At 37.8% G+C, this 16,025-nt stretch overlaps 1 protein-coding gene across 4 annotated transcripts in view; it reads right to left on the reverse strand.

Annotated features, from left to right (window-relative positions):
- DYM (dymeclin) overlaps window positions 1-16,025 on the reverse strand; it is a 226,709-nt gene that overhangs the window by 104,255 nt on the left and 106,429 nt on the right. For all 4 annotated transcript variants that reach the window (XM_074812049.1, XM_074812048.1, XM_074812051.1 and 1 more), the window contains 2 exons: window positions 14,335-14,448; window positions 12,930-13,024 (listed from right to left, as the gene is read on the reverse strand). In XM_074812049.1, the coding sequence (XP_074668150.1) occupies window positions 12,930-13,024; window positions 14,335-14,448 (209 nt within the window). The remainder of the gene's footprint in view (window positions 1-12,929; window positions 13,025-14,334; window positions 14,449-16,025) is intronic.

A 16,025-nucleotide genomic window follows, 5' to 3' on the forward strand; every position in this document is an offset into this window, starting at 1 on the left:
CACAGGCTCTGCACGGGACTACAGATGCCTACGACACCCGCATTAACACAGACATTTGCATCTCAGTCTGCATGGACCTGAGGACCTGAAAATCCTCTGTCGGGACACAACGGCCAGAGCACCATGCGAGAGGGCACCGCGAGGAGTCAGCAGCGCTCGTCCGAGCCCTCGCCCTCCTCCGCAGCAGGAGTCATCCCAACTGAGCCCGTGTAAATTGTGGGTTTTGGAGAAAGACCTACTTGTGGACCCAAGAGCACAATTAGTGAGTTACAGAAACATGTCTCTACACAGCTTCACAGTAAATTTATTTATTCATTGCAGAACTAAGTGTATTTACTTTACCTAAAAGCCTGTTCTTTCCTAAACTTGCTGAAGGCCATTAACATTAAAAAGGTTGAGTCATTCAGCTGTTATAAAGACCTGATGCACATTAAAGTTGTTAAATCCTGATTCTTTCTTCTGTACCGATAGTTTCACCCTCCATTTAAAAGAGTCAGATGTTTCAAAGTGCAATATTCTCTCTGTGAGCCATGCAAACTATGGTGAGAGTATACGGCAGCGGGAAATACCTTGGCTCGACTACTTAAGACCCTCAAACATTTCATAAACTGTTATCTTATATTCCTAAAATCAGTTAGAAAGCCTGTTTGAAAATCCTCACTTAAGTGTGGGGTCTGAATGAACTTAAAATTTCCATGCGTGGTAGAAAGGAAGGTTCTCAGGAGCTCTTTGTAGGGCACCAACACAGTTCAGTTGTGTGTTACCAGTAACTGCTCTGGTTCCCTCCTTGGAGACACTCATACCTATCCTGCTTCACACACCTGGAGAGACATACCAGTTTGCTCAGTTGCAAAGTTGGAAAAATGTTAAGACATACATAATGACATCAGTTAAAATGTGAAATAAGCAGCACCCTGACAAGAAAAAAAAAAGACTTATAATCAATGCTATATTTTTGTTTCGTACTAATGCTTACTTACAGCTATACTACTAGTCTGTCAGATAAATCCATGTGAGTTCATTACTCATACATTTCTTTAGAACACAGTCTACAGTTTTTATCCAAAGAGAAAATTTCTAAAAAGGAAAAAGTACATGTTGTATCTGAAGAAAGTGCTTAATGAGCCAAACACCCTGCAACTGAAGATAAAAGACAGGTTCAAACAAGTTATTATCTTGAGTCACCTCTATTTCTGTTAAGGAACATTGTCCTATAATACGTTCCATTCAAAACAAACTGAGAAGCAAGACTGCAGTTTCTAGGATTCTACTAGAATAGCAAACAATAGTTTGCAAAAGACTATTAGAATTCCCTTGGTTTTTAAATCTCAGAAAATCTTATGCAGGCCAATTTATTGCTATAAAACACGCTTTTTAAAAGGCAAAAACTGTAATATTCACATCTTCAGTGTACCATACATTAGACATCCAAATACTGAATAATACAGTGGGATACAACGCAGTAAACAGTTTAAGTGGCCTTAAACTTTTTCCCAGGCCAGCTAAAAGAAATTAAAATTGCACTAGCAAGACTGGAATAATTCTACTGGCTTTCTCATTTTTGCTTCCTTTCACTATTAAACATGTAGAAAACTTAAATGACATAGCTCAGAACGTCAGTCTACTCTGTGAATTCATGTGTAAACAACATTGAAAGCATATCACAAAAATAGTTATGTCTGTACATAATCCCTCAAATATTTCATCCTCTCCATCATAACAGATTTCAAAGATCAACAGTTTTAAAAGCTGTAAGGTTCCACCAAAAAATAAAGTTTAATTCCCCAATTAGAAGACTATTATCAAACTGTATTGTTTCCAAAGAGCTTATGCAGCACAGTAACTATGAATGGGTCATTCATGATATTAAAGATGGGACGAGACCTTCTACCTCCAAACTGCAGCTCTCCATTGCATGGCAAGCATCTGTGTGATGCTCTAGATTCCTTGAAACTGGTATCAAGACTTCAGTAAACTTCAGTTCTACGGCGAAGGCTCTGTGCTAATTTCCATCACCTTCATTTAACCACCCATTCTGCCAAGCAATGACTTGCATCTTATAAGACACTGAAATACCACAAAATTTCCTAGATGGCAGAAGACTAATGAGTTGTAGTAATGACTTCCCCTCAGAAAATGACAGAATTACCACTATGGCTAGGTCTTACAGGTCAGCAGAAACACAAAAAGTGGTCAAGGGAAAAGCAAACTATCTTCTCCAAAGCTGAGCTTTTAGAGTGGTATGTATTTCAATATTAAAACTCTTTTTAAGTCAGATCAGCAATCAGCAGTGTGCCATGATATGCAGAGTGTAACCGTTCTGCTTCATGTGAGAAGACCCTGAGACACAGCAAAGCAACAGTTTGCCCAAGACCCCTCCGTGGTTCACACCGATCTAATCTACCTCAAAATAAATCTGTGAGTCTGTCCATCTGGGAAGTCTCCATAACCCATGAGCTCAGAGGTCCCGGTCTCTGAACACTTCTAGTGGCACGCAGGGCATTCAACTGCTCACGCCAGATGGGGGACGAGGGTATTACTGTCCCATGAGGTGCCCATTCAGAATCCCCAGCAGGTTCAACCGGGCTTAAACCAAGTTCAATGATATTTCCATGTTGGAAACAGCTGATATCAGCCTAAAACCTCACCTCCATATGTTACACACAGGCACAAACAGGCGAGCTCACATGGAGTACTCCTCTTTCTGTTGATACAGCTAAAGCAACATTTTAATGTTTGACCACATCTATGTGCAATGTATAGTAACAAAGGATGCTTCATTCCTTTTAAAAAATTAACTTCATTATATTTACAGTGCTAAGTCATGCCAGCAAGAGGACATTTGCCACTAATATTCTCTTTACCCTTATCTCAACAGTTGTTGTCTCCCCTTTTGTCACAGCCTTTCCCACTAATTGCAATGACACCTCCCAATTTTGGAATGGCTGATCAGTTTATAAGCTTCCCCACAGCTAATCTAGGTCAACAAGCTACTAATAAGGCCAGCATATGTTTCTTTTATTTAATACGATTGAGATCTTTACAAATTGCTTGTGTTTCCCAACAAAAGCCACTCCACAGATTCAGGAACCTCTGCATGTAGAAGTAGTAGCAGTGACACAGTGGAGGATGAAGAGAGTAAAAAGCATCTGCAAATGGACTGGTGTGTCTGTGCCTGTGAACAGCTCGTGGAACAGCAAGCCAAAACTACCCAAGGTTGACCAGTTGACACAAAAATCCTTCCAGGCATCCTGCTGTGCCCACAACTTCTACTCCTGAAAGTCCACAGATTAAAACCAAAGTTCAGACTCAGTGGCTTGGAGCTGTTTGATCTTCCGTTCCCACAGTGTCCTCTTTCAAACAAGGCCTGAACATGAAAATATCATGAAAGCTCTTTTTCTGAGAAGCCATTCATTTTCACTCTACTGGGAACATCTAATAAAAATGGGATTATCACTTTTGTAACATACTGCACTGTATAAGGGGTAAAAAAAAAAAATCTCATTACAAAGCAGTTTCTCATAAATGGAATATAATTTTATATCCAGGTTAGACAATAAATGTCTTCTCCTCTAAAGGAAAATGTGATAAAACTATTTCAAAGTTAAGAAACATTAAAAGCAAAGTCTTTTTGAGGGTTTTAATTCTTAATTTTGAGGCAATATCAAGCAGTCAATTCTGTGGCCTTCCACACTGAAGAGAATTTACTGCTAAAATCCAAGGCATACAGCACATGGTAAATGCCACCAAAGCAAAGGACAGGGGAAAAAAAATAATGAACACAAACACTTCAAAGTAACAAATTTATCAGGCAGAGTACTATACGGCAATGATGGTTTGCTGGGATGAACAGGGCATTTGCTACTGTGTTAAAGCAAACACAGAAAATCAAACAAGCTGAGCTGAAGATAGATCACCCAAAGTCGAATCCACAGAATGATGCTTTTTCCCTGTTTAATTCAGTGACACAATGCCTGCATGAAAATATTTGGTGACAGGAATTACTGAAAGCCACTGTTTATATCAACAGGTCCCTCCCAAAGTACCGAATCAAGACTCCAGGGCTGCAGGGCATCCTGCATGCTCACAGCCTGCGCCATGATCGCTGCCAGTGAAATCCAACATGAGCCTGACGTTAAAAAAACCCTCTTGGTTAGAAAACTTAGAAAACAGTCATACCGTTGCGATAACTTTCATTAAGGTAATTTAATTCTAGAACAACTACAATCCACGTGTGATGCAAAAGCAGAAAAAATTATGTACTATTCTTGAACAGCTCAGACCAGAGATATTTACATTTCACTATCAGAAACCAGGGATTTGAGACTATGCTTCTCCCAATATCTGCAGGGGCAGATACCACCAGTTTAGTGAAACTGTTCATTACCCTCAAATCCTTTTTTTTCTTTTCTTTTGCTTATAAAAAGGGAAGTTGTGAGCTGATGCTCAGAGGGTTCAGTATTTAACAGCTCAGGCCACAGGGCATTAATTTCAAGAACCCCTATCAGAGCTTGATCTTTATTATATAATTTGGCTTGTGAAGTCTCTTGATGTACACTGGTGTGAGAGCAGAAGCAGCCTCTTTTCTCTAGGGTTTGATATTATGAACACTCCTCTATTATGATTAAAAGATCAGTAAACTGAGATTTAATTTAGTGGTCCAATTAAGATTTGAAGATTTGAACCCAGAACATAAAAGACTTGTCTACTGATTGTTCGTATGGTGGCATTAAAGCCTACCTGAAGTCCAGGCTCCCAGTGTGCATGGTATGATGCAAACTGGCGTGTTTCAAAGCTTCCTCAGAGCCATGCAGCTCTAAGCAACAGAAATCCCTTGTTACCACAGTGCCAACAGAGAAGTAATAAAGGAAGCAGGAACTAGTTTTCATATTATGTGTTAATAAAGGTGTAAGTTGGCTATTACGCTGTAACTCCATCACTGACATCTTTCTTGTATTATGTTGATTTTCGATTACTGAAAGCTGATGTTTCTGAAATAAGACTTTTCCAAAATAAGGTTTCATAAGGTCAAAGGGTTCCACCCCTAAATTCAGAACAATTTTAGGAAATTTCCTATCTGAAAAATGGCTCTAATTTAACATCACTGATTCCCCTGTTGCAAGAAAGAAGCCAAAAAGAGGAGTTCAACAGGAGTCCTGCATACTCTATTCACCTCATTTCTTTTGCTCAATTCACACACCTCATTTAAAGTTTGAAATGCTTACTATGCTAAAATTTTACCATTTAAAAGTCACAATTCCTGTATGAGAAGCAACTCTTCTGTTCCTATACTTAAGTTTTTAAACAAGAATTAAAACCAAATGAGAATTAGAAAACAAACAGCTTTGAAGCATTCATGAAGCAACCTGGCTTTTTTTTCAAGTTCTTCTCCTTAAGAAGTGCCTTTGATTTGGGTAACTCAATTTCACTAGTTTTCTGCACCAACTGTCCCATCACTATTCTCCAATGAAAGAGGAAGTTATATGTTAAAGAGCTTTCTGACAGCACCATGGACATCAAAGCAAAAAAAAGGCAGGAAAACTAGAATGCTCAGAGAGTGTAAAGCCATGTGGGAGAGAAATTTGTTTATCTGCCTATGTGAACAGCTTAATGAGTTTTGAGCCAGCAATTACATGTCATTACTGGCACTGTTAAAAAATTTTGTTAAGCAATTGGTAAATTCTAATTTCACCACATTCACACACTAACAATTTCAGATTTTTCAGTTGAATGTGGCCCCTAATAAGCAGGTCAGATCACACATGTCCTGCTGATGCATAAACATTTTTCTTCTTTGTTGAACACAAATACTGAACTATTTGATTAAACAAATGGCTGGCCAACTCAAAATGTCTTCTGCTCTATACACAGAGATACTTGTTGAAGAAAGTTTAGGTTTAAAAACACTTCACCAATATATATGTAGAATATACAAAAAATATTTTCAATAAATATGCATAGGCCAGGAAAAAAATGCCATGGTAGCAGACATAATTAACACACGTTACAGAGTCATCATCATTCTGCCAAGCACAGCAACATGTGAAAAACTTGATTAGTTTCCTCTTTATCCCTAATTTATAAAACCAACAACTGACATAATCTAGGGGAAAGCAGATGGAAGTAACATGCTTATTTCTTTTAAGGACAATACAGTATGAAAATTGACAATAACAACAATTAATCTGATTACTTACAGCCTCTAAAAAGGTAGTCAGGAAAAATAATATGTCATGCACTCCATCAAATAGCATGGGAGATATTAAAAAGATGTACAATTCTGTAAAGATGACTGAAAAAGGAAAACATTGCAAGAAGAATTTAACCACTTTATTAAGGGACACTGTGAACTAACCAAAATTCAAATTCAAAAACCCAAGAGATATTTATATTGTAAGCAAAACTTGTTCTTAGATAAGCAGTGAACTCTGTTCTGTACACAATCTAGTCTTCAATTCTGCAAACCCAAACACTGAAAAATTATACCAGTTCCCAAGAACAAGGCACACATTTAAATGATTAAAACTTGTGTGATAAAATAGAAAAAAAAATCCACAGCAGATTGTTTTTATAATTCACTTTTTAACCTGGAATTAACGGTTTAATCACAGAAGTTTTACAATACTCTGACAATTTTACTTAGGGCAATTAGGGCCATCACTGAAAAAATGGCTGATAAACTTGAAATCATTAGACTCTGGATGCATATTACTCTGTGTTTTTAAAAATACAGCTACATGGTTTCATACGCAGGAATATAAAATACACAGCTACATGCATCTATTATCAAAATTCAGAGACTTCCTTAGGAAAAAGTCAAGTTAAAAGAGAGTTATGAGAAATTGCATTTTCTCCTCACGCCATATGTATTTCTCACTCTCAGTAGTATTAACTACAGTAAGCTTTTTTCTCATCCAGCATGAAATTTGCTGATCAAAGCCACTTGCAGCTAAGTACTTAATTATTAATAAATACATTGCAGTAGCAGTAAGTTTCTACAGAAACTCACACATTACAACTTAAACTGAGTTTTAAAAGTGCAGTTTAAAGCAACATCATGTGCTCTTATTCTTAAAGAACTGTCATAAATATTTTCACTCAAGAAAATCCTGTTAGACTCCTATAAAAGGAAACTGTAGCAGAAAAATTAAATTGCTGACATAGGAAACCGTAAAACAAATGGTTTGGCTGGGGAGGTGAAACTTCTCAAATACAGCAGCACATATCAGAATGGATGGGAATCTTTCTTGGTAGCTTTCGAAACATAATTGACTCTACAAAATGATGAAGACTTCATGGAAGAGTGCAAAGGGGAAGAAGGGCTTCAGCCTCCCTGCAGATGAGAGAAGGCAGACTTGGGGAACTACAGCAGTGCAGTCATCCTTTCCAAGCATGGATATTTAAGCACGCTACTTACAACTGCATTTAAAAAAAAAAAAAAAAAAGGAAAATAAAAACCCAACATTGAGCTACTCCAGTGCCCAGCATCATGCTCTAGGATATCCTACAGCACCCACCACCATCAGCTTCAAGGCTGGCTAACCAGTGAGAAGTAGGGTCACTATCTCTGCTGCTTCTGGCCAGGAGCAGAATCAGTACAGCCGGCTGTACCTCTCACACATTGCTCTCCTAACAGGTATGACAGGGCTACAATAACACTCAAGTACAACACACTGCATCCTACAGCATGCTCAAGTTAAAGCCTTTGATCTGTATCCCTTTTAGGAACACATTTTTTCCTAATTCCACCTGACTCTTATGAGCATCAGGAGATGACAGAAACCTCTTTCTTTGTATTGTTCCCTGAATCCCACTAAACTCTCTATGACAGCCAAAGAAATCGACAAAATATGACGTTGATATAATTACGTGTCATCTTCTGATACTTAAGATCCTTAAGTCACCTAACAGGGAGAAGTGCAACCGATAAAGTGCTCTTAGCGGCTCACACAGCCCTGCATGTGAATAGCTGAGGTGACAGTGTAGAAAAAAAGGAAAACTGGATATTGTTTCTAGCCCCATAAAGTCAGTTAATGGTAAATGTGCCGTCTAATTAGTGAGGTGTATGGCAACCTCTAGTGGTATATGTCTGCTTAGAAAACACCAAGCATTCCAATATGTGAAGCTGTAGGAAAAGCATTTGCCTTAAGTAATCAGTCATCATCTTGTCACTGATTTTATTAGAATGACATGCTGATGAGATGTCAGAATGTAGGTGTTCAGGGAAAGACTCTGCTCTTCATTTCCAAGTGTCACATACTAGAGCAGGCACGCTAGCTGTAGAAAAGCTGAATATCAGGAAAGCTATTTCCAAATGGGTTAAAAGAATTAATGCCGAACGACTTGCAGTTTTAAGTGACAAACTGAATGCCTGCACTAATATGCCTGTTAGGTGCATGGCTTTACTTTTTGGTAATTGTACTTGTAGAATAGAAATCAAGTAAAGGAAAAACCTACCCTTGCTGCAGGTAACATTCCACCTGGTTGTGCTTTGCTGCTCAGAGACTATACAGCCACCTCTGGTAGTCATTTGTGACAATATTGACATCAACACACATTTTATTTTTAATAATAGTCTACCAATATAATTTAAAGATACTGCAAATGTCGGTACTCCACAAATACGAGAGAGACGCAGTGCAGTGCAATATCACCCCTCTGTGCAATTAAAAACAAACCAGTGGAAACAGCAGAGAAGGGAAGGATCTCAAAGTCACGGTAGTCTACAACAGAGGACATCCAACATTAATTGAATACTGCCCTGGATCTTATTATAAAACATCTATTACGTCTATTTTTACTTCCAGCAGCTGCTTGTGATAGATTTATACAAATCTGACAATTTTCATGCTTGGTGGAATGTGATACAAATTACCCAACATTATGAAGCTGTATTTTACTGAGCTCTTAAGTACACTACATTGAATATTCCCAACTAATTCCTTTATAGAAAATAGTCTTCAGAATTTAAAACAATTGGCAGTCTCTGCTCAGAATAGGATTAGGAAAAAGCCTGCATGGAAATGGAATTACTTCTCACATTAAGGAAGGAATCATTAGAGCATCTGGTGAGGCTTAAATTATGACTGTCTATTCAGTTGTACTACTAAGCAGATTTTAAGTTAAGTGTTTCACAGCTACTTAATTTCAAAACCTATACCCTAAAATACTTTATGTAATGTAAAGTACCATCTTCTTTTTAGGCTCTTCCTCCATAAAAAACACTTTTTCATTATGGATACCATGGTTTCTTCTCTTGGAGATGCTTGCACTCCCATGGTAGAACCAGAATAGGAATTAAAATATAAATATTCTGCTTTGGTATCTTGGAGAGAGTTAGGTCCATCAGTGCTGGCTAAATTTAATAATAGTGTCTAACAGACTTTCTAAGGTAGGAAATTGAAGGACAATCTACAATTCAAAACAATAAATAAATATTTATTACTATTGCTTTTCTTGGTAACTGAAACTTTATAACAAAACTGTGTATCTTGAGAGGAAATCAGATTTAAATACTTCCTTTAAGGAGCTTAGCCTGCCAGGGAACCCAAGACTGTAAAGCTCCTGAGAAGAAATTGTTACCATACCAGCAGTGAAGTCTTATGGGAGACAGGCTGCCCCTGGAACAACTCCTCCCTCCAGCCCGTCCATGTTCTAGTCCCACAGGACATCTTACAACAGATTTTAATACATTTTTATACTAGGGTCTTTTGATTTATAATCAATCATGATCATAGTGACAAATTAAATTCCAATCCTGGTGGCCATTTTTGCCTATTATCCAGATGTACAGTTTTGTACCTGAAAAATAAGTTCTTTGGTCAACATTACACGTAAGAACTGAGGGGAAAAAATAAATCAAACATATTCCCTCACCCTCCTCTTGTTTTTCTGGTTCTGTTTTAAATTTAAATGCAACTTCTTCATTATATTTTCTACACTATACTAACATGGAGCATCTGGCTACAACATGGCAGAAGCTTAAAAATAACAGCATGGAGTATCTTTGGACTATGTAAGAATATCCTATTATATATGACATAATATATATCATATTGCCTTTTTTGGTTTGCTTCTTCAGTTGATGAGTGTGTCCCATTTTATCTACCAATCCTCACATTATTTCCAAACAGAAAAATACAGCTCCGACCCTGCTGGCACCCAGCGGTTGGGATAACCAGCATCCTTCTCAGACTGCTATCCTACCAGACTACCATCTCTGCAATTCTCCAAATGCACTGAGGTCTCAGACTAAATTACAGAATCACAGAATAGAATCATATCACCTTTAAGATCATCAAGACCAACTGCAAACCTAACACTGACAAGTCCACCACTAAACCATGTCCCAAGCACCACATCTACGCATCTTTTAAACCCCTCCAGGGATGGTGACTCCACCACTGCCCTCAGCAGCCTGTTCCAATGCTTGACAACCCTTTATCTTCCATCCATCCCCAAAGATTACTGAAGTGTTAACTTCAAGCACAGTCTTGCTGCTGTTCTTATGCAGACAAAATTCTCACTCTGCTCTCTGAAGGGTAATTTGTAATACTGCCCAGCTCAGATCTCATGTGAAGTCTGCTAAAAGCCATACAGAAACCAACCAAGAGCAGCTACTAGCTGACATCTTCGGATGCTAAGAGTTTCAAATATGCCAGTACTATGAGTTTGCTCTAAGGTCTCCTTTCTATCTGTCACATTTCAAGTGTGGCTTTGTTAGTCCCTCACACAATAAAAAATAATTTGACAGACAATTTCAATGTGACTGAATTTTTTTTTCCCTATTTTCTGCCATTCACTCCACTCCTATTGCCTTTTCACGTGCATCAGTGTTAAGCAACAACAGAAGTCTGTCTGCCTTCAGTAAGAATATCAGCACAATTATTTCACAACTAAAATCAGGCAGCAATGTTAAAGTCACATTGTAACTAAAGATGACAATCTAGAAAGATGACAAATAAGGCACCCAAATATCACAGTAGATTGCTGAAACCTTGCACATAAGCAGTGCAAGAGAATTTCTGGGTGTTGCACATCCCTCCTTCGGTCTTGAGATGGGTCTTATGCATTAGGGAATCAGTCTGCCTCAAAGATGCCATTACACATGGTGAAAACCACATGTGAGAAGGCTGGAAAAGGCTGGTGTAAGGAGGAGCCTCACAGCACAAAAGGCTCCTTTTATGTTTCCGAGTTTAGAGGTTGGGAGGAGACGTGCATGCAAATGTACTGAGGTTGCTGCTTCTCTACTGATGGCTGCCACCTCTTCTGATAAGCCAGCAGACCACATGCTTAGCCATTTCATAACCCAATTAAATTGAAATAATCCAGCTGAGCTTACTCTGAAACATGCGTTTAAATTTTCAACAGCAGATGCCCAGAAACTCTGAGCATTTTGACAAAAGCCACACAGAAATACACATGCAGTCAGATTCAGCTGGACAGGGTGCTCAGCCATCTTGTTTAGATCATGCTTTTGCTAAGAAAGGTTGGACCAGGTGATCCCTGAGGTCCCTTCCATCCTGGTATTCTATGATTCTATGATAAGATTACTGAGTGGGATAACAGTTGGCTGTAACTGGATTAGCAAGATAGCCTCTTCCTGGCCCAAATATAGTCACAGGAACACATCTCACTTTGGTCTGCAGAAACACCAGTTAGAATAAAACGGAACAAAATCAGTAACTGGGAACATAGGAAAAAGCTCTGAAGTGGAAAACAAACTATCACACTAAAAACCAGACCATCTTTTTGGCGCATCAAGGTAGTGTATCTCACACCACCCCAGGATTTATGATTTCAGAGGCCAACATTTGCAAATGCTTGGAAAACTCAGACTCCATGTCTACGATTTAAGAAATGAAGAAAGCAGGTATTTAAGACAATGTCTGTGATATGTAATGGGAAAATAGCTCCAATTCAAATTCTGAACACTCATTATCACTGCCAAGGGTATGAAAAGAGGGTGAGTATCAAGCAGGGAAAAGAAAATGGCAGAATGCATTCATCCTGGTTACTTGTCCATAGTTTCACAACCAACCATTTCCAAAAGAGAAGGGGCTCAGAGAGAATTTAATCCTAAAGAGCAGTGGTTTAGCAATAAATGTATCTCTGTTAACCCAGTCCTTTACAAAGTGTACATGAGCACAATTATCATTTACTTATTTTTGGCACACTGTCTGTACTTGACAAGCACTTTAACAGTTTATTCCAGATTGCATTAACAAGGACCTTCCCGGTTTTCCTTGGAGCATGGAGCAGGGCTGGCTGCCAAAATGAGAAGGATGCCTGACACAGGATTGATTACCTGCCATTACAAAGTGGCCTGCAGCAGAGATACCAACTGAGAAAGACCAATTTCAATATCTACTTCTTTAAAGTTATGGCCCTGTTTTAGAACCAGAGCAGATACTATTTATTACTATACAGGCTAATAAACTTTATCAGTTGAAAAGCACGGGTTTTATTTCCCATATTTCCGGGGCCCTGTCACAAAATGATCATTACATCTGATTTAACAAATACATCTCTTGCCAAATGTGCAAGAAGTAAAGCAAGTTGAAAATCCAGTCTGCATAGTACTTGAAAACCACCACTCAGTGCATTTTTATAATACTGTGATACATGACTAAAAAAAAGCATAATTTGCACAAATCCCTGAAAACCTTCCAGTTTGAAAGCAGCTACTGAGCTGTTCTGTAGGAGAGAATCAAAAGTCAGAAGTTTCTCACACAGAGAAACTAATTTTTTTCTGCATTCAGAACATATTCGAGTATAAAGCATGCAAGATTTAGTCTGAGATTATTTAGTTATTCAGTTATCATTTCAGCTATTTAGTTCATCAGTATCTATTAAGGCATATAAAATTCAAATTTCTCTACTCCTGAGTTTCAGCAAAGATGAGTTTCAAGAGAAGTCTTTATATTTACCTGATGATCCTCTGAGCAGCATACTGATGAAGCGAGCGGAACTGTGCTGACATATTTGCCAAGGCTGCCAAACAATTTGTATGAAGGTATTTGTCCTGTCAGAAGGAAGAAGAAGAAAAACACATCAAACTGTCCTTTTCATATACACTGACACCTACTGCAGGAATCCTTCAAAAAACTGAGTAATAAATGTTCCTTTAAAGAACATGGTCAAAACCATATAGCAGAAATGCAAAGTGTATATACTTGGTTCTGTTTTAAATATGTTTTCTTAAAATCTAAGGCTTATAAAACGGTGACTGCTTCATACAGATTTCAGAGTGTATATGTGTATATGTATACACATGTGTATATGTGTATGTCTTCCTATCTTTAGCAATGTTGATTTACAGTGACATCATAGATGTAACAAACACTGAAAGATATTCTCCTTCTCTCTCTCCTTTTTGTAGTCTTAACCTGAATTTTTCTGCTTCATAACTCATCTCCCTATTAACTCTTCCAAAGCATTCTATATATCTCACAACTATAACCGTACATCTGGTCCCCTTGTTAGCATCACTGAAACCATTTGACCAGAGAAGCATTTAAATGATGGCTCGATCAAAAGTCAGGGGTTTTCACAGAACCAAACTTGTCCACTTATCCAATCCAATAGGGATTTATTTTCTTATTCATGTCTAAAATATGCATTTACCTAATGTAAGATTCCAAATCCTACAAATATACAGTAAGAATGTCCTAATTTCTTCTAATTCTTTTGATAATAAAAGTGAAATCCTTAAGTTTAACAATTTAAAATATACGTATTTTTTTGCTACTTTTTCATGTAAAAACTTCTGTGCCTTTAATTGTTGCATATTTTGAAAATATTCAAAAGTGTATACCATGCTTATGTAAGGTATAGAATCAAATGCTTGACAAATGCACAAAACCAATCTGACAAGAGGCTATAAAGTTGAAACAGTTTTGCTTTGCTAGAGCTCAAAAAGGTTTTATGGCCCAGTCACTATCATACTTCATAAAAACACTAACAACAAATAGAGCTGAAATTCCCACTTCTGAGTAACTAGAGACAAACAACCTATAAAAAATCATTTATTTTCATCAACCTAAGGAACTTTTCCTCCTTATCTGAAGATGAGTAGTTCAGTGCCTGAATCATGGACTTTAGAGAAACCTACTCAGTGAACTGAATGATAACACAGAGCTGGCATTACAAGTTCAGAACCACTTAATATTGTGCTTAGTTAATATGGCTGATCTTCCCATTCCTTCCCTCCCGTAAAATCAGATGCCAACTGGTTGCAACAGAATGAAGAAAGTCCCACACCCTGTTTGAAACTGAACTCAACAGAAGTTAGAAATCCACACTACGTGCGTAAGTGCTACACATAACTCTTACCCTTGTCCGTGTCATGTTGTACTGGATGGTTCTTATCACGACTAGTATCAGGAGACTCCCAAGTGAGATCTCTGTTAAGACACGCTCAGCATACCAAGTGATATTTTTTAATATCTGGAAAAAAAAAAAAAAAAAAAAAATTTAATACCCAAAAAAAGAAAAAAAGTTCAGCACCTAGGTCTGAATAAGAACATAAAAAGTTGTCTGGACTCTCGCATTTCTTAAGATACATAAATTAGCTTCCAGCCTCAAATGTGACCAAAACCTGTTGTATTCTAAAGCAAGAATAAAAAAAAAAAAATTAAAGAAGAAAAAAAAAAAAGACAGACCTCTGCAGTAGTATCACCTAGCAGATCTCTTCAACTCTATCTTAAGTCTTGTGGAAACACACTAAAAGTAGAAAGATGATTAAATTTGGCAATTCCCTAATTTCTATGCCCTGTGACACCACACTCCTATATTCTATCTTATCTTAAGCCTTTACACTTTAGAAAATCTCCTGTTCCACCCTAGCCACCTGAATCATGTTGCCAATTCCTTCCCGTTTTCCCTCATTACAAGTTGGGCAAGAAGCAGCACGTACGAGCTCTGACTGATCGACACGAGCGTACACATGCAGAAGGTCGCAGGGCAGATCAACAGGTTAACTGTTGACTTCACACTGAAGCCTTTCTTTCACCAGAGGTGAGTTCTCTTCCCTTAATGGGTTAGAGAAAATCATCAGCTAGGTTAAGAGCTTCTTATCTTTCAGTGATCTCCACTATCAGGGTGGATGAAGTTTACCACCATTTCTGAGTTTATTGCAGAGGAAGAATCAAGCTACTCTTTCCTCTCAGAGTACCCTCAGCGAACCAACCTGGAGTGATATAGCAAACATATGCACAAAAACCCCTGCCTTAATGGACTGGTAAAAATAAGTCCACAGGAAACGCCCTAAAAACATGGAGAAGATCCTCTAAAAATTCAGGGTTATTCTGGTCAAACCAAAATTTGCTTAGCAAACTACTGCACACAAATTTGTCACTTTGTAAAACTTCAATATATTTGATATATTAAGTACATTTCATTGAAATGTCGTGGTCAGGTATGTTAAAATAAATCCAAACCTCACCAACCTCAATCAACTTCGTTCATTAACCTCTTCTCTTAAAAAGTTATATGAAAACACACTTCTGACTATATCACTTCTTGCCACCTCTTCTTTGAATTAGTCAAAAGAATTGTTGCCCTTCATTTTATATCATTTCTGCTTTTAGAATGCCCTCTTCCTCCCACTAACAAACTCGCTCATCAAAACTTGTTTCTTTAAGAGAGAGGGTGGAGAAGTAGCAACCAATTTTCTGTGAGGAGATATGGAGAGCTGGCCATTGAATGACTTGCTGAAGACAAAGGGAAAGGCAATGCTGGGAACTACTTCAAGCTGCTACTGATTTTATACTATTTACTCCTTCTGTCTGAGATATACAACACATTCATATAAACTGGGATGGAAATAATCGTAATTTTATTTGTGAAAAAGAAGGGGTATCCGGAAAGCAAAATTAAAATCATATATTTATATATATTCCTTTAGTGAAATCCTGAAATATTTAAAAAACATTGAAGTGTTACACCACAGCATCATCCCTTGGTTTGGCAGTGCAGGACTCTTCCACTACAACTCAACATTGCCATAGAAAACTGATTCCACA

Source organism: Strix aluco, chromosome Z, assembly GCF_031877795.1.
Source record: "Strix aluco isolate bStrAlu1 chromosome Z, bStrAlu1.hap1, whole genome shotgun sequence".
NCBI classification, from domain to species: Eukaryota; Metazoa; Chordata; class Aves; order Strigiformes; family Strigidae; genus Strix; species Strix aluco.